The following is a 25,459-nucleotide window of genomic DNA, read 5'->3' as shown; positions in this document are numbered from 1 at the left end:
TGGCCCAATCCTCCAATTTGTCTAGGTCACTCTGGACCCTATCCCTACCCTCCAGCATATCTACCTCTCCCCCAGCTTAGTGTCATCTGCGAACTTGCTGAGGGTGCAATCCATCCCATCATCCAGATCATTAATGAAGATGTTGAACAAAACCAGCCCAGGACAGACCCCTGGGGCACTCTGCTTGATACCTGGCTGCCAACTAGACATCGAGCCATTGATCACTACCCATTGAGCCTGACGATCTAGCCAGCTTTCTATCCACCTTATAGTCCATTCATCCAATCCATACTTTTTTAACTTGCTGGCAAGAATACTGTGGGAGACCATATCAAAAGCTTTGCTAAAGTCAAGATATATCACGTCCACCGCTTTCCCCATATCCACAGAGCCAGTTATCTCATCATAGAAGGCAATCAGGTTGGTCAGGCATGACTTGCCCTTGGTGAATCCATGTTGACTGTTCCTGATCACCTTCCTCTCCTCCAAGTGCTTCAAAATGGATTCCTTGAGGACCTGCTCCATGATTTTTCCAGGGACTGAGGTGAGGCTGACCAGTCTGTAGTTCCCTGGATTTCTCCTTCTTCCCTTTTTTAAAGATGGGCACTATATTTGCCTTTTTCCAATCGTCCGGGACCTCCCCCGATCACCACAAGTTTTCAAAGATAATGGCCAATGGTTTGCAGTTACATCAGCCAACTCCCTTAGCACCCTCGGATGCATTAGATCAGGACCCAGGGACTTGTGCATGTCCAGCTTTTCTAAATAGTCCTTAAACTACTTCACCACTGAGAGCTGCTCACCTCCTACCCGTACTGTGCTGCCCAGTGCAGCAGTCTGGGAGCAGACTTTGTCTGTGAAGACCAAGGCCAAAAAAAGCATTGAGTGCTTCAGCTTTTTCCACATCATCTGTCACTAGGTTGCCTCCCCCATTCAGTAAGGGGCCCACACTTTCCCAGACCACCTTCTTGTTGCTAACATGCCTGTAGAAACCCTTCTTGTTACCTTCACATCCCTTGCTTGCTGCAACTCCAATTGTGTTTTTGGCCTTTTTGATTACACCCCTGCATGCTCGAGCAATAATTTTATACTCCTCCCTAGTCCTCTGTCCAAGTTTCCACTTCTTGTAAGCTTCCTATTTGTGTTTAAGCTCATCGAAGATTTCTCTGGTAAGCCAAGCTGGTCACCTGCCATATTTGCTATTCTTTCTGCATATCGGGATGGTTTGTTCCTGCACCCTCAATAAGGCTTCTTTAAAATACAGCCAGATCTCCTGGACTCCTTTCCTCCTCATGTTAGTCTCCCAGGGTATCCTGCCCATCAGTTCCCTGAGGGAGTCAAAGTCTGCTTTTCTGCCATCCAGGATCCATATTCTGCTGCTCTCCTTTCTTCCTTTTGTCAGGATCCTGAACTCGACCGTCTCATGGTCACTGCTGCCCAGGTCGCCACTTCTACTTTCCCTGCTAATTCTTCCCTGTTTTGTGAGAGCAGGTCAAGAGGAGTATGGCCCCTAGTTGGTTCCTCTAGCACTTGCCCCAGCAAGTTGTCTCCAGCACTCTCCAAAAACTTCCTGGATTGTCTGTGCACTGCTGTATTGCTTTCCCAGCAGATGGAGACATTGGGTATGTCTACACCACCAGGGGGAAAAAAAAACCCTTGCAGCAGTGAGTCTCAGAGCCTGGGTCAACTGACTCAGGCTTGCTGTGGCTAAAATAGTGTATTTTGGCTTGTGCTGGAGCCTTGGCTCTGTTACCCTTCCCAGGTTTCAGAGCCCAGGATCCAGCCCAAACCGGAACATCTATATTTACTCCTCGAGGAATACTGCGCATGCTTCCCTTCAGAAAAATGACTTTCTGACAGGGAAGCAAAGGGGAGCTGCAAGAGCAGCCAGATACCACTCCCTAGCTTTGCAGGTACATCATTTCAGGCACTTGGAGTAGCTGACAGAGGTAAATCACCACAGAGCTGTGGACACCCCAGCCAGTGGCTCCTACCCTGAGCTGGGATCAGCTGCTAGTCCCGGCTGGGCTGGAGGCAGGAGAGAACAGGATTTCCCATTCCCCTGCAAGGAATGGCTGGGGCTGTGTCTGACCCACCCCCAAAAACCTCTCCCAGCTGCAGGAAGCTCAACATCCTCCCCTGCTTCCTGCCGTCATCGCTCCCCAGATGCAGGGGGAGGGGTTACTGTACAGGGACCTGCTCCTCCATCCTCCCAACCCCCATGCATCTGGGCCACCCATACCCAGATACCTCTGCCAAGCCTCACCCCCTGCATCCAGACCTCTTGCCTCCAGACCACCCCCTCATGGAGCTCCCTGCACTCAAACCCATACCCTGATGAGCCCCACCACCCTGAGCCTCCACATCCAGACCCCCATGCCACCAGCCCCCTACTAGCTGCACCAAACTCCCACTGACTCCCAACTAGCTGTGCCCAGACCCCCACCCCAACAAGCCCTATTCTCCCAGCACCCAGACCCCCCAGCTGAGACCCCCACACCAAGACTCCTCCTCTGAGCCCCAACCACTTTCAGCTGGAAGCCCCTGCAGAGTCCCATTGCCCCTGCACCTGGAACCCCCCCAACGAGTCTCTGTGCATCCAGATCCCCTGACACTTAGACCCCCCACTGAGCTGCCTGCACCCAGATTATCCCACACAGAATCCTTTCACCCCATACTTGGATCTCCCCACACTAACCCCCTCCACACTTGGATCCTGCCTGGTTGAGCCTGCCTGCCCCACACGTGGTGCGCCTGGCATAAAGGGGCAGAGCCCTAGGGTATTTCTAGGGCAGGCCCAAGCCTTGTGCTGTTTCAGAGTCAGGTGCAGCCTTACCACTGAGTCTGTGTTCTGGGGGTGAGGAGTGAGGAAGTTGCAGGGTGATCTCTCACCTTCATGTAGCCAGTGGTCTGTGCTCCCCACTGCCATGCTGGAGCCTCTGCATTTATTTATTGACAAATAAAACTACTAGAATTTTTAATATTTTGGCACAGAATTCCCTCAGGAGTATATACTGCCATTTTTAGCCCTATATCACAAGCCCAAGTCAGTTGACCTGGATTCTGAGACTCGCTGCCACAGGGTTTTCTTTGCTGTATAGACGTTCCCATTATATCCTAAACAATAAAGGACAACTTGTGCCCTGAGATACAAATGAACAACTCCCACTGAAATCAGAGTGTGTTGAACATGTACATCTGAGGGCAGATTTGGCTCTGAGAATGATGTTTGTGGCAATGCTGACAAATGCCCACCATTGACATCTAGTGAGATGGGAGGTAAGTATCATTCCATGTTCACTCTTTGAATGATGAGACAGCCAGGGACTGGTTCTTTGACACAGCACCTTTCATATGTTTGTTAAAATGAAATCATATGAGCCGAACCCTGCATGGAGCCCTGGCTCCCCTGGGCTCTGTGCAAACACAAAGCTCCACCCATCTGGTACTCAGTGCAGGACTGGAGTCTTAGAGTACATCTACATCGCAGCTGAGTGTCTGCTTCTCACCACAGGCAGGCTTACACACGCTAGCTCTGCGTGAGCTAGTTTGCTAAAAATTGCAGTATGGCCATGGCAGCATAGACAGTGGCACCGTCTAGCTGTCTGAGTGATTGGCTCTTGCTTCCCACAATCATTAAAACCTTTGGCTTCAGGTTTCTGGCCCGGAGTCTTGCCCCATTCTATCCGGTCTTTGGGTCATATGCCAATGGAGCTACACTGATGAATAAATGGAGCTACATTGATTTTAGTGTTCATTAAGATTTGGCCCATTACATTTTTATAAAATAAAATGAAACTATGGAAGCACTACCCAAATAGTAGTCTCATTACCTTTTCCTCCCATTCTAACCACTTGGTATAACATGTTGAGTCTCTCTCCAAATTCATAATTTTTTTCAGCACTGAGTATCTGTTTGTAAATCACCATGCCCACCTATGGCTCTGTCTACATTTAATGAACAAGAACTGCAAAATGTCTTAGCACAAGAGATCTGATCCTGGATGGTGCTGAGCAACCATCATCTCCCACTAACTCAATGGGACTTTGAAAGTCCTCAGAACCTAGTGAGGCCCAGAAACTGTAACATTAAGAGGAGGCATTATAAACATTCCATGACTCTATTACATTTCTCTGTGTCACTGCCCCATGCCTTCATTTTGATCTTTAAGCCTCCAAGGTATAGCGAATAGTAATGACAATGAGGATAACTGAAGTGAAGCAAAAAGGAAAATTGGCAAGTTAGATGCATGCATAGAAGCCCACTTAAAAATAGCAATGTCATTCTAACAAGCCAGACTTCCACCATCCTCCTCTGTCTGTCCGTCCAGGGACATAGATGGCACTTTACGTATATAACCCTATGTTGCTATAACAGTTACCTCAGATGGTCTCTGGTTACTAATGTTATATTTGTGTGTTCTATTTTGGCAGCAAATTCATAATCTTGTATAAGATGATGGCATAAGGTGTGAATCACAAGGGCGCTAAGTTCCTGATTCTCTGATGGATTCACATGTGCAAGCAAACACTGATTGGACGTTGCTAATCAGTGGTCAATATGGTCTGGGCTCTGGCATCATAAAGAAGTGCCAGAGCTGTGCTGCTGCCATTGCAAAGCTTAGTGCAGGAAGGACCAGTACAGGGGGATGGGGAGAAGGAAGAATATGGCTACACTGATTTTTTTCTTGTTCCCTTAGATCTTTGAGGACTATGAAAAACTGCTTCATTCTGAGAATTATGTCACAAAGAGACAATCTTTAAAGGTAATGTAAAATTCCTGAATGCCTTTCTATTAATAGCCATAACATGCTCGGACTATTACACAACTGTCACAGAGTGGCCTTATACTTTTTTTTTTTTTTTTGTTACAAAAGAAATTCTTTTAAATTAATCTAGTGCTTATGCAAATCAGGAGATACCTTTATGTCACTGCATTGGGGTTAGCATTGAAAAGTCGTAGTTCCTGAACTCATATGGCAAAGCCTGGAGTCCTTTCTCTGAAATGAGGGTGTCATCCTCTTTTCTCAGTGTCACAGCCGAGTTCACAGCCTAGTTCAGAACACAGGTGGGAGTGAGTTTGGTTGGTTCGTTGTAGTCCCCATTTGTCCATGCACCAAGCAATTTGGTAAAATTTTCAGTCTCATGACTAGAACAGGAAAGTGTGGGGCATGTAAGGATTGAGGTGAATTAGCAGAACAATGTGGGGTGGTTGTACTTGCTTTTATTTTATCTGGCTCAATACAACTGTTACTCTGTGCATTAATATGGTATCTAGCTCTGCACTATTTGCATGATCAGTGCTATTGGACAGTTACCTCACTTACATGTACAGCAAATTTACCTCAATTTTTTTAAAGGCCCTCCATTTTTGAAGCCACCATGGCCTAAGATAAGACTCTATTGAAATCTCTGCGGGTGAAGATAAAAATGTGGTGCTTTCATCTGAATCATACATTCTGTGGTGAGTCACAAGGCCTTTGTTTTTGTAAATGTTCCCATAGCTGCTGGGTGAACTGATTCTGGACCGACACAACTTTGCCATCATGACAAAATACATCAGCAAACCAGAGAACCTGAAGCTAATGATGAACCTGCTGCGAGATAAAAGCCCCAACATTCAGTTTGAGGCATTCCATGTGTTCAAGGTAACTCAGCGTGGCCTTCAGAGACGAAGGAGCCTCTCTTTCATTATGGGAGGGAGGAGAACACAGAAAAATGTGGGGTTTTACAAACCATTTCAGACATTTGAAAATGTTTTAATAAGAAATTTCTCCCTGACAGACAGTTCTCTCTCTCGCTTGCTTGCCCTCTCTAGGTGATGTCTAAAGCAGGGTCATTTGGATTTGGGCCTAATGATCTGAGGGGGCCCTTGTTACAGCAATGCATTATTAGCAAGGGGTGACAAATTGGCTGGCTGATTGCTGCAGACTAACTACTTGCTGGGGTTGATGGTGCTCTCCTCAACCTCCTTAGGTCATGTCACAGTGACTCTGGGTAAGAATTGGGGGAGTCATGTGACTCCAAAATATTTGATATGGATGTCACCCACCAATCAGACATTACAGTGCTGGGTAAGAACCTAAACAGACAGATAGTGTTGGATCTCCGGGTGAGGCAGAAGCAAGTGAGAATTTTTATATTATTTTAAGAGATTTGCGTTTGAGACCAGCATATGCTTAATCCTCCTCTTTCTGGTTCTGTTTTGCACTGATCACTAATGCAACCGTACAAAATTGTCATAAAAATATTATCAGCCCAGGCACATACACTGCTTTCTTTTATCATCATGATTTGATTAATTTTTTTTTAAATTTTATTTACCCATCAAAAATGTTTTTTGCCCTGAGCAAGAAGATTAGTAGAATTATTATTATGCAGAGCTACTATAATCCAAAATTAACTTTTAAATATGTATGGATGTATTTTTCATAGTTTGAACAGATTAATTTGCAGAGAAGAGGGATTAAAACCTATGGGGGGGGGGGGGGGAAATGTCCTTCTCTGGGAGATGTTTATAAAACAGACCACATTGTACCAAATGGCAAGTATTTTAAAAAATTACATCACCCTCAGAATGTTCAAAAAGACTTTTTGAGGTCTTTGTTTCTGCCGTTTCTATTGTGCAAAAGATCTTTCAGCAGGCGTTCACATCTCCAGTATGCGGCTTGAAAGATTGTATGGAGCAGCCATACCATCCTTCATCTACGTAAAGTAATCACAGGGATTCCCAACATATTTCAGTATTTTGCTTCCTGCATAATAAGCCTCAGTGATGCACTTAATTACTTGTGTAAGCCTTTGACTTATTCTTGACAACCAAACTACTGTGAGTAGCTTCTGCTCTTACCCCTTATCAGGAGGTATGCAGCTCAAACATAAGTTGGGGAGAGCAAATCCCAAATACTTGCAATCTTTAAGAGCTCAAATGTCAGGGGAGGGAAGAGGAGAGAGAGAATTGGTCTCTGTTAGCTATTTTTTCATATTTGCTAATGGTCACGTTCTTATGCATGGAACTTCTATGCATGAAGTGCAGTCCCTGAATTAATCCATAAGGCCACTACCATCTATTGTTTCAGATTCCTTTTAAGCACCCAGTTCTGCTGGGCTGTTCCAAGAAATCGGAGAGTGGTGAATAGATGATTTTATTTATCTATTTTGTTTAAAATAGGAATTTGAGGATTTGGAGCGATTTGTAATCATAGCTATCTGTGTAACCATATGATATCATTACTGTCACCCTCATCCTCCCTCCCAGTGTCCATTGTGCTTTTGTTTCTCATGCTCGGAGTATCCAGTTCATAGATTGTTCAGTGCAGGGACAGTGCCTTCCCATGTATTTTGTGCAGTGCCTAATGCCATGGGGCCCTGATCCTGACTGGGACTTTTGGCACAATGTGAAACAAATAGCGAATGATATTGCAACCCTCGTTGATGTCAGTGGGCCAAATTCTTCCAACTTCCATGAGACTCAATAATATCTTTATGATCTCATATGGCAGCAGTTAGACATGAATGTAGTAGTACACAGTATTCATCTTACAGTTTTCTATGGGAGTTGCACCGTGTAATTCAGAGCAGAATCTCATCCAGCGGAAGTTGCACATTTCTAACTGAGAGCACCATGTAGCCCATAGCTGCAACAAAATCCCCCTCTCCATTCTGCAGCATAGCGCTCTCATACATTCAGTTCTTGTTCTGCACATGTGCAGAACAAGTATAGAATACGCAGGGGAGAAGGGCACTGAGCATTTTGTCCTGAGTTTTCCTTTATTAATAAATTCTATGCTGATGATGGGAACCAATCCAGGAAATCCCTAAATATGAAAGAGAATGTATGCTTCATAGAAAAACAACTACTGCCCTGTCCCGACGCCCTTTCTGGCAGGCGAAAGGCAGTGGTGTGCCTTGCTGCTCTGGGTGCAGAGTCCTTGAGCCTGATTCTCCCCCTGGTTACTCTAGTATGCTGGTGTAACCGAGAGTGGGGAGGAAGTCGGTCTCTCTTTATTTTCACATAACTTCAAACTATGCTGAAAGTATCCAGTTAGTCCTGTTTTAAATTACCACAGACTGCCAATACCGATATGAAATCAAAGATTTGCCAAGTGGCTGATACTTGCTGCTTACTGTGAGCTCCCAAAAGATTTGGGTTTCAATTACATGACTTGGATGTTTTTGCAGCTAGGCACATTTGAAATGAAAAAAGTGCTTGTTAAGTAAGTATCCAGATGTCATGGTATAATTCTCCACTCTGAACCTTAGCATCCAAAAGATGGGGTACCAGCATGAATTCCTCTAAGCTTGATTACTAGCTTAGAACCTGTAGCGCTGCCACCACCCAGGAATTCCAGTGCCTGGTACACTCTGGTCCCCCCAAAACCTTGCCCGGGGCCCCAAGACCCAGACCCTCTGGATTAACCACAAGGAAAGTAAACCCTTTCCCCCACCGTTGCCTCTCCCAGGCTTCCCCTCCCTGGTTACCCTGGAAGTTCATGTGATTCAAACTCCTTGAACCTTAAACAGAGAGGAAAATGCACCTTCCCCCTCCTCTCTCTCTGAGAGAGAGAGTAATCCTAACAGAGAGAAATTCATCTTCTCTCCTCCTTCCTCTCTTTCTCCCCACCAATTCCCTGGTGAATCCAGACCCCATCCCCTGGGGTCTCACACCAGAATAAAAAACAATCAGTTTCTTAAACAAGAAACTTTTAGTTAAAGAGAGAAAAACAGTAACAATATCTTTTAAATTTAAAAATGAAATAGGTACAGGTCTTTCAGCTATAGATACTGGGAATACCCTCCCAGCCTAAGTACCAAGTACAAATTAAATCCTTTCAGCAAAATAAAATTTGAACTCCTTCCAGCCAAATACACATTTGCAAATAAAGAAAACAAACATAAGCCTAACTCGCCTTATCTACCTAGTACTTACTCACTCTCAGAACCCAGAGAGAACAACAACCAAAAACTAACAGCACACACACACAAACTTCCCTCCCTCAAGATTTGAAAGTATCCTGTCCCCTGATTGGTCCTCTGGTCAGGTGACAGCCAGGCTCCCTGAACTTGTTAACCCTTTACAGTCAAAAGAGATATAAAGTACTTCTGTTCTATTAACTCCTACTTATCTGTTTATGACACCAGATTCCAGCTCTCCCATACCCCAGTTGACCCTGAAGAAGGCATATGACTATCAGCTCCTTGAGGCAGTATCTGATTATTAAGGGTTTGAAGCTGCAATATTTTAACTAGAACCTTGAGCGTCTATAATTCTAAATATTTTACAGTTAAGTTTGATGGTAATTAAAAATCCAATTAACTCTTCAAGCACTGAGGCCTGTCGTACTCATCCAAAGCACTCTGCCCAGAGATACAGAAGATAAGTAATGAAGTCTCATTTTCAGTACTTCCTGCCATCTAACTCATTTTCAGTACTTCCTGCCTCACCAGCATGACCTCTGCCTCCCTCATCATCCCTGCTCCCTCCCTTACCCTTGCTCGAACAAAATGAGACCTCTTCAACCCTTAGCCTCCACCCCACACAACCAGTCACCCACTCATGGCCACCTAAAAGCCTGGGGAATATGGATAGCCCCCAGGTAACAAAAACAAGTGGATTAGTGAGTATCTTAAGTGTTAATAACCCCCCCCCCCCCCCCCACACACACACACCTTTTCTTCCTCTCCATTCCAGCAGGAGAATCAATATCTGGTTTGAAAGGTCTTTCTGAATACTCATGTGTTTTCTTTTGACAAATGTATTTACCACCATTATTGGTCCATCCAGGTATGTGATTTTTGCTTCTTTGTTCTCTTGCAGGCAATCAGAAATAAAGCACACTGCAATATATTGGACTTAATGCACATACAAATATAGAATAGTATCAGCCTCTTTTGACTATCATGTTAAAAAATTCAGTTATTTTGTGAACTCACCCCACAGTGGTGGTTCAGGACAATATAACATTTTTCTTAAGCAGAGATGTAGCAAGATAGGTTTGAGTGTTTAAATCTAAATATAGATTGACCTTAGCTTCATTTTTCCATTCTCTTTCATGCATATCACAAAGCTACCTCCTGTTGCTCACTCTGCAAATGGTTCTGCATAACTTGACAATACTGACAGTTTCCGCTCAGCATGGGGCGGAAGCCGAGTTTGTGTTTACACGCCCACTGTGTTATTTCTGAGCTATAGACTTGATGATTCTTTGGTCTGTGGGGGATGTTGTAGGTGCAGCTACGTGAGCTTTCATGCACTTCCGGCAAGGTGGTAATCCCCCTGCGATGCATATGAGAAAATCATGGGGCCAGTTTCAGCCCTGGTGGGTCAATTGGCCTGTTGATGTATAAGAGTTATGCATACTGAATTTGGACCATAATCTCTAACCATTTAAAAGTAGGTCAGAGGTTACAGTGAACTATTCTCATCAAGATCCTGTGACATTCAGTAGCCTTGGCCTCCGTGCTTAAAAAAAGCAAAGATTATCATTGACCACACAATGACGCATCGAGCATCAGACCATTTTAGTATCTTTATCCCTGTTGTGTTCCCTTGGGATGATGATGACGCGTTGTCATTTATTGTGAGAACCAAGGTCAGACTCCAGAACACTCTGATCAAATGCTTTATGGAGTGGATAGGGAGTGTACAGTTTATCAATTTGGATGGACAATACTGATTTAAAGCCAGCTAGAGGACAGCAGTTCTATTTCATGGCAACTTTTGAGTTTTGACATTTGTTTTCATTCCGTGTTGGAATAAAAAAAAACAACCTTTCAAACATTTTCACAAAGTGGAGCTGTGTCGAAACTCCTCAGAGGTGACCAGAGAAATCTCAGTCACAAAACCCTTCCCGACAGATATGTTGTTGAAACCGATATATCTCCAGAAAATAATTATTTCAGAAATATTCCAACTAGCTGGAATACTGATGTTGTTTCCAGGGATATACTTTTTTTGTCTTCAAGCAAAGCATTAGCAGGAGACTTTAAAAAATAAAACCTCATACTGTATCTAGCCTTAAGGTATAAAGATTCTTTGTTGTAGATATGTGTAAAGTTTCTTTGTTTCAATACTGTGACACTGTGGTACTGTAGTTGACTGAGGGAGCCGGTCATTCGGTTTTATAATCCTTTTATGATCCCAGGGTTTGAAAACAGTATTTGTGAGTTAAAATTGAGCCCTGCCGTAGGTCTAGTAGTCAAAAGATGATTTACATTTGAGTTTTCTATCTTTTATGCCAGTTTTTCAGGGGGAAGATTATAACCTATAAGCAATCGGACAAGAAGCTAAAGAATTCAGTCTAATAGGAGACATCATCTCATGTTTAATCATTTGCTGTGCTAATGCATATTTTAGGCTAGAGCCAGTGTTAAAATTAAATTCTTTCAAGAATGTTCACAGGCTGTTCCTTTCACACTGTGTAGCTACAGTGGTGGTCTGAATGTTCAAACTGACTAATCATTTTTGGTACTTTAATTTTTGGGTGGCCTACTTGAGACATCTTAACAGGGCCTGATTTTCTGTGGATGGGTGCTTTTTGCATGTCAGATTCCTTTAAGCTGTCTCGGATTGGGCACCCAAATCACTAGATACTTCTGAAAATGCAAGACATTGCAAATATATTTGCATTGTGCTCTCACAAGCAATTTTTATTTATCTAAAGTGTGGGAAACAACATGCAATTTGTATTATAGGGTTGTTTGTAATGGAAGGAATGTGTTTAAATGGCCAAAGCAGTGGCTGAACAAATTATCTGTACCTCTCAGTGCACTCAAGGGGGCCATGAGCTGACTACCTCTCAGAACAAGGAACATGCCCCTAATAACTGACGCTACTTTTTGAGAACTTGAAGCATCTGACAAGGAGGTTGCTCTAAAGGGGTCGTGGTGAAGTCTTGCACTGCTGAGTCAGTTGCCATTGCTTGTGAACATCTAGAGGTCACCAGGAATTAAAAGAAGTCCAGGACTTTAAAAGTTCCGAACAAAGGGCCAGATTGTTGAAAAGAGGACACCTGTGGGTGCAAATCTGCACCATGTGGTATGGTGGGGGAGCTGCTTCAGTGGCCTTGTCCTTGCTAGGATGTGGGAATCTGCACAGGGGCTGGGATCTAGGCTGGGGAGACACATGCTCAGGCATCAGTACTGCAGGCTACAGTACTACTCAGGCTACAGCTTCTTGCTGTGGAACCTCCCTTTGGAAGGAGGCTGCAGCTGTAAGCAGGAGAAGCCCTCAGAGCCAGACTAACAAGGAGCCAAAAGAGAGTTACAGGGAGGACAAAAGGCAAGTGCCTCCCAAGTGCAGGATTGCTACAAAGGGAAGATCCCAGCTTCTCACCTGGGTGACCCACAGACAGCACCTCCAAGGCACTGGGCTGGCAGTGAGCTGCATATGTAAGTGTGTTACACTATCCTTCTGCTCTGCTTCACTGCTGTGTCCTTGTGAGCTTAGCAAACAGATTGAAATGTATGTGGATCCTGCTCTTGTAAATTTCCATTCACAAACAGCTTGCTAAAATGGACTAGGTCGAAGTGGAGGATGTGACCTAAGTTCACAAACCAAAACAAATCTCTTGGTCTAATTTTAGGCCATTTCAATTTAATATGGAAATTCTATCACCAGCACAAGACTCACCTGTTCTCCCAGTAAATATGGTTCTAAGACATTTCATGTTGGAGGGCTGCATATGTGGAAGTGATCAGGGATTTATAGCCAACTTTCAGCATTACAATCAAACCATCTGTCAATAAAAGGAGTAGAATAAGGGAGAGTGATAACAAGGTCAAGTGTAACTTCACTTCCAGCTGCTAATGAGCAAGATTATGGGAAACTTTAACGTATGTTTAAGATACAGGGATAGATTTCCTTTCTTTAGTGGCCCAAAGCGGCCAAAACAAGGGCCAGGAAAGCTGTTGGATCTCCCCAGCTAATATGTGGCTAGCACAGTCTGTTCCTATGCCCTCCCTGCAGCTCCGGAGACATAGATGCTTGTCAGAAATGGAAGGGTCATGGTCAGAGGGCAACTGCACTAATCCCCAGCTGGCAGACAACCTCTTGGGAGCCATAGCCAGCTGTCATACTTTAGACTAAAGGATCTTAGAGGCTACTATAAAGTATGCTGGACCTGAGGTCAGTGTAGAACTGGCCACAGGGTCAGGTAGCTGCAACCAACAAATATGCAGCCCCTTCCCTCTCCCCGTCACTGGATACCGTGCTCAGTGGATACAGGGTAGGCACCAGAGAACGATGATGGGCAGTATCATGACTCTGATTGTTCATCCCTCTCTTTCTGTCTGTGTGTGTGTGTGTTTGTGGTTTTGTTTGTATATTAGGTATTTGTGGCCAGTCCAAACAAAACACAGCCTATCGTGGAGATTCTATTGAAAAACCAACCCAAGCTAATTGAGTTTCTGAGCAATTTCCAGAAAGAGAGGACGGATGATGAACAGTTCACCGATGAGAAGAACTACTTGATTAAACAGATCCGAGACTTGAAAAAGCCAACACCATGAAGATCTCCCCTAATTTCCCATCACAGGCATTAAATCATTTTTGTTCAGTTCCTCTCATGTGTCATTTAACAACACAATAGCGCTTGAGAAGTGCCTGTTTGATTCTTTGTTCACATAGATGTCAAGAGTATAAAGGTCTTACATGAAAACTAAAAAAAAAAAAAAAGTCTAGAATAATATATTATTTCTAATCAAGTCTGTGATTATTTATGTCAGTTTAGACACCCTCTGTATTAGAAGCTGGTAAGGCAGATTTTCATCTGTGCACTCCAGAAGAATGAACCTCTTTGCTCTTGCTTTTATCAGCAAACTTGAGCTCCCCATAAATGCACAAAGTAGGAGCTCGGAAGATTGTAACTATCTTTTTCTTTGCACTTGTAGTTGTGAATTTGTTTTAGTTCTGCGTGCACATGAGGACTGTGAAAGAGGGTGTTGGGCGACTGACTTATCTGCACTTAGGTAGTAGATTTGTTAGCTAAAGCAGTGGGAGATAGATTTGAAAAAATAAGGTTCACATTTTCACTTTATTTTTATGTTCATTCATTCCTTCAGTCTTTTTGATTTCACTCAAGCTCAGTGCTTTCCACCAGTTTGACCAACTGAACCTGGGAACTAGGCTAATACTTTGGGTGGGGCAGCCAGTGCCCACTGCCTCCCATCCCTCTGTATCTGATCTAACCCTACAATGCAGCCGAGGCTTCCCCAAACCCCAGTCTCTGTAACAAGACTGATCAGGAGAAATCCTAGCTTCACTGGGAATTAGAACATGCACTTTGAATGGGAGCCAGGCAATACATCAGGGCTAAGAGCAGAGATGCATTGCTAAGGACCTGCTCCTTCTCCCATTGAAATAAGTAGAAATTTTATCATTAACTTCAGTGGAAACAGAATTGGGCCTTATTCAGCACTTCTTATTCTGGGCACAGTCCTGAAGCATGCATCTCCCATTGGCTTCAGTGGCAGTGGGGGTACTCAGCACTTCACAGGAGTGACCCCTAAGCACAGTCCTAAGGGAAGCCCAGGTAGAGTATCAGTGATACAAGCCTAAAGTACCGATACCTGTGCCAATACAGTACCTGTGCCATGGTTGGGAAACCTCTGATGTGGATTCTGTAGTGGTTCAATTACTGCTCCTTCATACTTGCCTGTGCTGGGAACATCATGGCCAAAACATTCAAACCTGGGGACCTAAATCAGACTCCGAAATTCTTATTTAGGCATCTAAATAGAAATGGCCTAACTCTGAGCAGCTGAGCATCCCCAGCTCCCCTGGAGTCAATGGGAGCTGCAGAGGCTCAGCCCCTCTGAAAATCAAGCCACTTCTTGTAGAAGCTTAAACATGGTTCTAGGAGTGTAACTTTGGGCTCGCAGGGTTAGCATGTTCCATTTGATTTGTTCAGATGTGAATGCAGTTTCTTTGCTAGAGGCTGAATATCGTGGAAGTGGAAATCATTGCACTGTGATGTTTAAGATAAATAAAGCCTTGGGTCCAAAAAGAGTTGCCTAGACATTATTGCCATTTTTTCTTCTTCTTTTCTTGGGAATAGGCACTGTGATTCTGGGTATTTTGTTTGGTGGAGGAGTTTGAGTGTGGGGAGAGAATATCTTGAAGTATTTCTTCTATTAGCTTAAATCTGAGTTTTTCGTTTGTTGAATGAAACATTGTTCTCCAGCTATAATTGCATAGCAAACACTTCAGTGAAAGGATAGAAATCAGGTGAGATTTTTGTCCATAAAACTGTTGTATGTTAAGGTGATTGAGAATTTAATTTGTATGCTTTAGAAAAGGGGTGAAATGAAACAAATAGGTCATCAACACATGGTTTACGTTGAAGATGTCAGGCATAGACAAAAAATGTATATCTTAGCTGCTTGAAATTTTAAAATTATATTTACAAGTTATTAAAGGCATGGTTACTAATTTATGCTTTTTAATCACTGTTTATTTCCTTCCCTCACTTCCCCTCCCCTACCTTCTCAAAAAACACCTTCACTTAGAATCTTTTCATTCCTAAATTCTCTCTCTCTCTCCTCCACCAGCCACAACTTCCACAGATGGAGGAGGACAGATGATCACTTCCTTCAGAGCCAATGTGCTTTGCAAACATCACATTTGCAGCCTTTGCTGGCACAGGGCCTGACAGTCCCAGGCTACAATCCAATTTGGCCTTCCTGTGATCTTCAGTGCCATGCCACATGGCTGGCACTGACACACTGTGCTTCACTGCTGATAAGGGAGCCTCTCTAGAGTAGTGAGGGGTTTTTTTTGTGTGGAAAAGCTTCAGAGCTATTCACTAAAGGGTCTGATCCTCTGAGCTGTGGAGTGTCTCCTGCAAGCTGCTGAAACCAGTGGGAGTTGGGGCATTCAGTACCTCAAGATGTGCTCAGGACCTCCTAGGAGAGGCCCATATCAGGGACTGCATTAACACATAGGCAGCATAGGGCCTCAGCTCCTGGAGTCATGTGATAACATCAGAATCTCAGCTTTCATCTACAAAAAATGTTCTAGCTCTCATATTTGTGAAGCGAGCCAGGTATAACCAATGCAGTGATGCCTGCCTTAGGCTGCAGGCAGCCTGAAACAGTAGCTCTGAAAGGTGTAAACAGCCTCATCCATCTTAGTGGGTTGTTAACTCTGAAACCCACTGCTCTGAGGGGTCCCAGCAGAAGACTCAGTGTGGGCAGATGGTCTAGCTCTTCTCCCGCATTGTGGCTCCAGAGGGGAAGAGGGACCCATACAGAGAGTCCCATGCCTGCATCGGAGTAAGTGGAGCTGCATCATCTGTCATCTTGAACATACCCCAGCCTGCGCAAAGAGCGGAGAGGCCCCAGTCTGACCCAAAAAGTAAGCTGAGCACTCCAGAAGCCAGTTCTTGTAAGGGTGGCCACTGCCACCACAAGCAGAAGTGGGACCACAGCATGGGGCTGGAATCGGGGCTAAGGGGACCCATGCACTGGTGTGCCAAGAATTCCAGACTGTTAACATGGCCTTGTACAGAGCCAGACCCATCCACCTCCTTCCAGTTTATTGCACATAGGGCTGGCTCAGTGTTTTCAGTCTAGTATGAAGTTATTTCCAGCACACTGAGGGCAATTCAAGATCTTTCTCAAACTTTAGCATTTGTAAAAGGAGAGAGCACCAGAAATGATAGTGATTAAATTAAGCTTGAGGAGCCCATTAGGCTTCATAATAATATTTCACAGCAGGCTGGGACACACATTTCTAATTAGTTGAAAGATGAGGTCTTCTCTGATTCATCTTGGAGTAAAGATAGACTTTTCAATTTCCTTTTGTGCTTCAATCAGGGCTCCTGTTTTGTCTCAGGAACAGCTCCCGACAGGAAATCGCAGTTTTTCCCAGGGACTAAAATTAATATCGGTGGGAGCTGTGTGATTCCACGACACAATTTATCAATACGAGAGGTGAAAAGAACACTTGTAGGGAGGAGGAAAAAAGAAATGAGACTTGAGCTGCAGAATCCAGATTCCAAATCCCACCCAAAGGTCAAGGGATGTTTGGATGTGGAGACTTGGTTTGTGGCAACTTGCAGAATGCTGTTACATCTGTACATAGAAACCTTTGATACAGACAAGTGCCTGGAAACTACGAACCAACCCATTTAACTGACTTTAGACAGTTTATTCAAATATGAAGAATTTGACTAAAACAGGCACCACAGTCCTTCCTCTGAGGATGGATAGCTCATCATTTTTCATTACAATCTGCTTCAACAAATGGGGAAAGTTGTCTGATGGGGAACTTGGGCCTTCACTAATTATAAAATTTGGCACTCTCTTTCCATCTGAGTGTTACAATAAATAGTTCCGCTCAGTTGTGTTTGCCCTACACCCATCAAGTATATTTGGAAAGCACTCTTCTCTGTAGTATCTAGATGCTTCATACAGTAATTAAAGCCAACTATGAGAGAGAGAGACTGGCACCATGATTCCACATGCCTTAAGTAATTTCATCACTAAGCCACAAGTCTTCACTACCCATCAAAATGACATTCGTCTAGGGTGACATCCTGGCTCCATTGAAGTAAATGGCGAACCTCGCATAGAATTGTGGGGCCAGGATTCCACCCCTAATCTATTGCTGATAGCACTTAAATGATAGATCAATATTTATTACTGAACATTTCTATTACAGTAGCACCTAGTGACACCAGTTGAGCTCCAGGCCATGTACTCTATACAAACACATGATGAGAGCCCCGCCCCCATGGGCTCACAAGATGGACAAAGCAGGAGAAGACACTAGCAGAGAAAGGTGAAGTGACTTGTTCACGGTCACACAGCAGACCAGTAGAACCCAGGATCTAGAAGCCAAAGCCCCTGATTTGCAGTCAAGGACCCTGTCTGCTAGACTGTACCATGTCTGAAATATTCAGGCTGGCAATTGAACCCAAGTCAAACCATTTGCAAGGCTGCTGTGTGCATCACTGACTTAGCCACTCTACCTTGGAGTCCATGATGAGTAGCTAGTAGGGTTGTATTTTGAAATAGCTGATGACTTAAGCTTGTGTATCTGTTTTTTATATACAAGGTTGGTGGTGCCCTGGGGAATGTTACTGGCCCATTACTAGTCATACACATCTGAATACACTTCAGTGAGTCAGGAATTCAAATCTCTGTCTTCCTTTTGGAGTTGAAAGGGGGTGTGGGTGAGTCACCCCAGACCCTTCCCACTTCACAAATCATGTAGGGAGGAATGATAGTAGGATATCCCTACTAATGGTTCAGCATGGACTTAAAGGAAAGCATGCTAGTTCCTGAATCTCTGATATCCTGAACTCTGCTTTGTCAAGAACAAGGCAGCCTTCATCAGCACAGTGGCTCTGAAACTGCTTCTATTCAAGTCAGTGAGGGGTTTGCTACTGAGGTCACTGGGAGTGTGACCAGACCTTTAGTGCCCAGCAGTGATTACAATAGAACCTCAGAGTTCCGAACTGACCAGTCAACCATACACCTCACTTGGAACCAGAAATATGTGATCAGGCAGCAGCAGAGACAAAAAAGAAGCACAGTACAGTGCTGTGTTCAATATAAACTACTAAAATATAAAGGGAAAGCAGTATTTTTCTTCTGCACAGTAAAGTTTCAAAGCTGTATTAAGTCCATGTTCATTTGTAAACTTTTGAAAGAAGAACCCTAATGTTTCGTTACCATCATTTTAGAGTTACGAACAACCTCCATTCCTGAGGTGTTTGTAACTCTGAGGTTCTACAGTAGTTTTGAAGTGCTATAGTGTTTTTCTAGGGACAGCATGTCTCTCTGATGCCATATACACAAGTAAGGGATGAAATTTTCTGAGTAGCAAATGTGAGATCAACTTAAGGAAGGGAGACACATCAAATATTTTTATGTGCACAGGCTACAGTGCACAAAATGATGAGAAACATCCTGCGTATTCTAAGGATTTCTCCTTGAGGTTCATCCATGGTCAGGAAAGCTAGGCATGTTCCTGTCTCCCCTTCTCACATTACCAGCAGCTCCCCTTGAAAGCAAGGAATGGCATGTGCCTGCACCTTCAGGAAGCCTGCAGCCTACACTTTCTCTGTGGGTGTGTCTATGGAGCATCAGGGAATGCTCAGCCCAAGTCCCCAGCGTCACACTGGCAGGGCTCACGGTAGTGCTCTAAACAGCTGTGTAGACAGTGCTTTTCTGTTATGCCCTGGGTGCTCAGTCCTAGGGAGCAGGGTTGGTGTGAGAGCCCAGGCTACAGCCTGAGCTACATAATGTAAAAACGTTGCCTACCCAGCTATTTTGAGAGTGCTAATATGACTCTGTTGCCCCGGGCTGGGAGCCTTGCTCCCAGGTGCTGTGTAGACATACACTATATTATGCAAAAGGCAATGTGTTGCTAAACATTCAGGAGTCACTGTCAGGAGTCTGTTGTGCTCATCATTATGCTACTCAGCTCCCAGGGAAATGACTTGCCCAAGATCACACAGATCTCCTGACTCGCAGTCCTGTGCCTTAACTGCATCCCCCTCCTTCCTGCTGGGCTTCTTCCAGGGATGTGAATGGGAAGAATTTCTTGTGGGCATGAGTCAGGATTGATTTAAACCCAGCAGAAACAACCAACTAAGAGTAGAACAGGAGCAGTCTCAGCAGCCAAGAGAGTAGAGAGCAAAGACGCACCAATCCATCTCCTCCAGAGGACCATGCTGCCACTTATTTTACTATTTTAATCACACTGAGATGACACGTTAGTGGACACTTGCACATTTAATACATAAATAACTGGCCAGTGCCAAGCACTTGACTCCTAAGGAGGTGGGTGCTATAGAAACCCTTCAGCTAGATCTTCTCCCACGTGTAGCATTGTCTGTTCAGTGCCACAGTAATGGACTCTATGTAATCTCTGCTTTGTAGAATTAAAAAAACTCATTCTGGTGAGGAAAGAGGCTAATCAATTAATGACTTGGCTCTTCCTTCTCGGAAAGAAGACAGATCGGCACATTTGCATGCTGGAGACTCTGACATTTACATGGAACTGACCTTTACACCATTTATGACGAAGGCCCATTCTTTGCAAACTAGTGGGGACCTTATCTGTATTCATGTAGTTCTGACAACTGTAACAGTGACCTTGAACTCACTTTGAAAACAGCTGCCTTGACAAGGCTTTGAACTTGCTTAACAAAAATACTTATCAGGACCTAGCACTTTGCATTTGTTCAAAGCTTTGGGCAAACATGAACTAATGGGAGCCAGCCTTTTACCATGAGGCACACTTAGGTGCACTGCTGCACGCACCTGGTTTTCATATGCAAATACCCAGCGAACCAACACATGCCAGCCATTTGCTGATGCGCATGGCAGGATGGCTACCTGGCTACGTGTACACATATGCGTATGCCTGCAAGCGGGCACAGCAAAGGCAAATCACTCTTTGTATGTTCTTGCAGTACCCCCACAAAGATAGGAAAAGTAGCAGAATCAACTGTCTTCCCATTTTAAAGCTGCGCATGGAGAAACTTACGGAGAGAAGATCGGTGATTTGGCTAAGGTCACTGTCAGAGCTAGCTTCAGAATAGGACTGCATGTAGCTGAGCCTCCCTGCTGATGCACAGTCTCACCCATTACTGTGCCCGACCCACAGAGGTTTGTGGGTTGGGGCCGGGCACAGTAATGCAACATTGCACGGGGGGGAGCCAAGAACAAGAAAAATCCCTGCTGAGAAAGGGACCAGTACAAATCCTGGCACGTTCATTAAAGACAAAAAGGAAAGCAGCAGGTTTTTCTAGGTGTAATGCAAGCAATTGACAGGTAAGCAGCCTATGAGTAGCTCAGAGCTACGGAGCGATCCAATCAGCCTGTCTGAGACTCCAGAGTCCACATTATAATGATCCTTCTCTCTCAGCCTGCTGTACATTCCCATGGGGTCAGACATTACCAGAAGGGACTACGTTGCCCACTTGGGTATGGGGCCGTGGTGCCAAGTACAGGCTGCACAAACACACATGGGAGAGGGTGTCTGCCTAGCGCTCTTGTGCCACGGGGCCTTGATAGCACGTTGAAAATCAATGTGGCAGTGATGCTGGCTACTTAGCCATGGTGCCTGATGATGAGCTTCTTTAAAGCCTCAGGCCTGGCCAACAGTTCAGCTCAGGTCAGGGAGGAGGTGGTGGCTGTTCCCCTGCCCCCAGTCATTTTTCCAATCTCTACCATCACATGAGGGATATTTTTCTCTGCAACTTTGTTGGGTTGTGCTGGCTGGAAAAGGAACTGCTGCAGCACTGTGCTTACACTCCTCAGTGAGATGAAAGGTGGGTTTGTCTAGCCCTCGGCAGCTGCACTCCAACACTCAGGCCCAGAGCAGGGTCACTAGGTCTGGCCAAACAACACACACACAGCCACAGCGATGCCAAATTTTAACTCCAAGCCCTTAGTGTCCCCCCTTTTTCAGTACCTCTCCCTCCCCAACCTAAGGAACCGGCTGCCATCTCCGCACCTGTCTCCTCTGCCAAAGCTGGAGGCCGTGTTCCCTTCTGTAGGCCAGCCAACCCCGTCCCAAAGCACCTACTGACCAAACTGGCCACGCCCTGTCCCAAGAGGCAGGAGCAAGCTAAGTCACTGAGGTGGAAGGAAGTTTAGTCAGCCGGGTTTTCGTCTGTTACCAGCTGTTTACTATCACTGCCTGACAGTCTGCAGCCAGCCCGGCTTCACCTTCACCAGTCCCGACCCATTCAGTGCCAATGGAAGAGTTTTCAATATTCAGCCCAGAGTAGCAGGCCATGCCCTGCCAGCAAAACCAGACATTAGGCTCCTGACTGAGCTGGCTGAAGAAAAGTGGCACATAGTTCACAAAACACTGTAGAAAAATGAGCCCCTCCACCCCTTTTTTAAATTAAAACAGCAAATGTTGACTCTCTCTCTCCCCCACCCCTCCCATTGCTAAAATCTGATTTAAAAAAAAGAGAAAGAGCGAGTCCTTTTTCTGGTGTTTTTATGGAGTGGGAGGGGGAGAGGCTATCACATGTCTCAGGTCACCTTTAAACTTCAGAAAGAAAAGCAGGGCATAAGTCCTCCCACCCTTTAAAAAAAAATTCCTTTTAAGTTAGTCACCCAGCTCTGCTGACAAGTCACCAAATTCCGTTCAGAAATTGTTAGTTCAGCATCATAATTAAGGCTACAATTTAGTCATGGGTATTTTTAGTAAAAGTCATGGGCAGGTCACAGGCAATAAAGAAAAATTCACATCCCTATGACCTGTCCATGACTTGTATTATATACTGCTGACTAAATGATGAGTGCTCTGTTAGGCTTTTAGGGGGCAGCCAGGGCACCTGCTGGTAGTCGGGGGAGGCTCCTGGGTGCCCGCTGGTGCTTGGGATGGGTGGCCCAGGACTGCTACTACCACTGCTGGCAAGGGGCAGCCTGGGACCCCTGCTGCTGGTGGGGGGACAGCTCTGCTAGCCCAAGACTGCTGCTGCTGCTGCTGGGGGGCCAGGATCGCCGCCGCTGCTGCTGCTGGCTGGGACTGCTGCCACCGCTGCTGATGTGGGGCAGTCCAGGACCGCCACAGCTGCTGCTGCTGCTGCTGGGGGAGGCCAGGACCGTCGCTGCTACTGCTGGCAGGTGGGGGGGGTGAGGGTGGGGAGAGGTCTGGGACTACTGCCACTCTGCTGGTAGGGGTGGGGGTGGGTGACCTGGGACTGCTGTTGCTGCTATGGGGGGAGGTAGGGGGAAAACAGCCTGGAAGTGCTGCCACTGCTGCTGGTGGAGGGGCGACCCAGGACTGCTGCTGCTGGCGGCAGGGGAAGGGAGGGTGGGGTGGGGAGGCTGGGACTGCTGCCACTGCTGTGGGTTGGGGGAGGTGACCTGGGGCCGCCGCTGCTGCTGGCGGGTGGGGGGAGGGGGCGGCGGCCTGGGATTGCTGCTGCCCTTGCTGGGGTGGGGGGGACGGTGCAACTGGCCCTGGGGCCACCCTAGCTGCTCGGGCAGCCCTGGAGTCAGTCACATCTGCCTGCTGCAGAAGTCATGGAGGCCCCAGAAAGTCATGGAATCCATGACTTCTGAGACCTCTGTGACAAACTCGCAGCCCTAATCATAATCCATGGGGTTTAAATGACTCAGCCGGTTCAGTGGTAATGGTGGGAAAATGCGGCCTTTAGCAAGGGCTTTGTAGTAGAGCCACACACGCTGCACTAGCCATCAAAGATGAGCCAGACAATTCATCAGCTGCAAAAGGGGAGAGAGCAGAAAGGCCAGGGCTTGCCCAAGTTAAATGAGTAAAGAAAACACAATTTTATACTAAAAAGTAACTAGCATTCAGAAGCCTGCTGCTCAGCGCGCAGACACAGCGCTGGCTGTGCTTGGGGAATTCAAGGAGTGCCTGGCCCCTACATTACATTCAGGCTAGGGTCATTCATTACCCTCCATGGTTATTAGTTTTGTGCTGGCTCAACCGTTCTGGCATTTATCCGACATCGCTTTGTCCTTCACAGTCTGCCACAGTGGAATTTTCTGTCTAGCTGCCATATTACTAGAGTCCTGCTGCTGCAATACGGACACCGGCGTGAGTGCAGTCCCCGTGCAGAGAAACCACACATGAGAACGCAAGGCCACAGGGCTTGGGGAAAATTCTTCACCAGAAACGCTTGCTGTGAATCAAGTGAAGTTGAGCAACCAGCAACTTAATGATCTGGTGACACTGCCGTCTGGTGGCTATGCCAAATAGCAGCATGCAGCTTTGCATTCAGCCTTTTGGTGAGTCAGCTAATTAACATGTGCAGCCTTTTGTGCCTGCTATGACATGAAGGCATCAGTTCGCAATAAAGATTCCTAAAGTTGCTTTGCAGATTTGGACTCACTCAACCAGCCATGTAGCTGTAAGCATCACCAGCAATAAGCATTTCTCTGCCTCTCCCTGTCCCCCCCTTGTACAGCATCAAATCTGTGCACTTATATACCCAATAATCCTGCTGTCCCCTGAATGATACACTGCCTGCCTGCAGCCTAAACCAAACAACTACTGTGCAAGCTAGGGTCAGACTTTTGCACTTCAGTCATGTGGATACTTGCTTGTGGGCCTCTCCCTCTAGGGCCCTACCCAGGCATAGCACTATTATCACTGCTGTCTGCACCTGTATCACAGAAGCAGGGATCTAGTTTACCATCACATGGCAGCTAGTCAGACAAGATTACAGGAAGATGCTAGGCTTTAGCCAACTTGAGGCTAGACCTGTACCAAAATCAATCAATCAATCAATCACACTTGCAACCACATTATCAAACTGTGGCATTTTACTTTTCAGGCTTGTCTTCCTTAGTACACCTAGGAGGTAGTTGGTAGCACAAAAACTAAGTGGAGTATTTTGCATTTGGCCTCATTGAATTCCATCCTCTTTACTTCAGACCATTTCTCCAGTTTGTTCAGATCATTTTGAATTTTAATCCTCTTCTCTAAAGCACTTGCAACCCCTCCCAGTTTGGGAATGTCCACAAACGTTAGAAGTGTACTCTCTGCGCCATTAGCTAAATCATTGATGAGGCTATTGAACAGAACTGGACCCAGAACTAATCCCTGCAGGACCCCACTTGACATGCCCTTCCAGTTTGACCATTGTGAACCACTGATAATTACGGTTTCCCAATCAGTTATGCACCCACCTTATAGCTCCATCTAAGTTGCATTCTCCTAGTTTGTTTATGAGAAGGTCATGTGACACAATATCAAAAGCCTTACGCAAGTCAAGATATACCATGTCACTGCTTCCCCCCCCCCCATCCATAAAGCTTGTTATCTTGTCAAAAAAAAGTTATCAGGTTGGTTTGACATGATTTGTTCTTGACAAATCCATGCTGACTGTTACTTATCACCTTATTATCTTCTAGGTGTTTGCAAATTGATTGCTTAATTATTTGCTACATTATCTTTCTGGGTACAGAAGTTAAGCTGACGGGGCTGTAATTCCCCAGCTTGTCCTTAGTTCCCTTTTTGTAGATGGGCAAAATATTTGCCCTTTTCCAGTCTTGTGGAAGCTCACTCATTGTCCATGACTTTTCAAGGCTAATTGCTAATGGCTCAGATAGATATCTCCTCAGTCAGCTCCTTGAGTATTCTAGGATGTATGACATCAGGTCCTGGTGACTTGAAGACATCTAACTTGTCTAAATGATTTTTCACGTGTTCTTTTCCTATTTTAGCCTCTGATCCTACCTCATTTTCACTGGCATTCATTTAAGGTAGCTGTTCAAATGCTACTAAACTTTTTGGTGAAAACTGAAAGAAAAAAGTCATTTAGCACTTCTGCCATTTCCACATTTTCTGTAATTGTTCCTCCCCTCCCGCCCCCATTGAGTAATGGGCCTTGTCATAAACAGATAGCTAAGGGTTAATGTTTCTTTTACCTGTAAAGGGTTAACAAAGGGAACCAAACACCTGACCAGAGGACCAATCAGGAAACAAGATTTTTCAAATCTCAAGGGGGGGAAG

The 25,459-nt window shown here is 45.3% G+C and overlaps 1 protein-coding gene across 3 annotated transcripts in view; it reads left to right on the top strand.

The window, feature by feature from the left end:
• CAB39L (calcium binding protein 39 like) overlaps positions 1-15,434 on the top strand; it is a 104,195-nt gene extending 88,761 nt beyond the window's left edge. For all 3 annotated transcript variants that reach the window (XM_075061601.1, XM_032788813.2, XM_032788814.2), the window contains 3 exons: positions 4,701-4,766; positions 5,505-5,648; positions 13,330-15,434. In XM_075061601.1, the coding sequence (XP_074917702.1) occupies positions 4,701-4,766; positions 5,505-5,648; positions 13,330-13,509 (390 nt within the window). In that variant the 3' untranslated portion in view covers positions 13,510-15,434. The remainder of the gene's footprint in view (positions 1-4,700; positions 4,767-5,504; positions 5,649-13,329) is intronic.
• Positions 15,435-25,459: the final 10,025 nt, after the last annotated feature.

This window comes from Chelonoidis abingdonii, chromosome 1 (genome assembly GCF_003597395.2).
Source record: "Chelonoidis abingdonii isolate Lonesome George chromosome 1, CheloAbing_2.0, whole genome shotgun sequence".
Classification (NCBI taxonomy): domain Eukaryota; kingdom Metazoa; phylum Chordata; order Testudines; family Testudinidae; genus Chelonoidis; species Chelonoidis abingdonii.
Note: the sequence above shows the minus strand (reverse complement) of the source record. Positions and strands in the feature narration are given on the sequence as shown.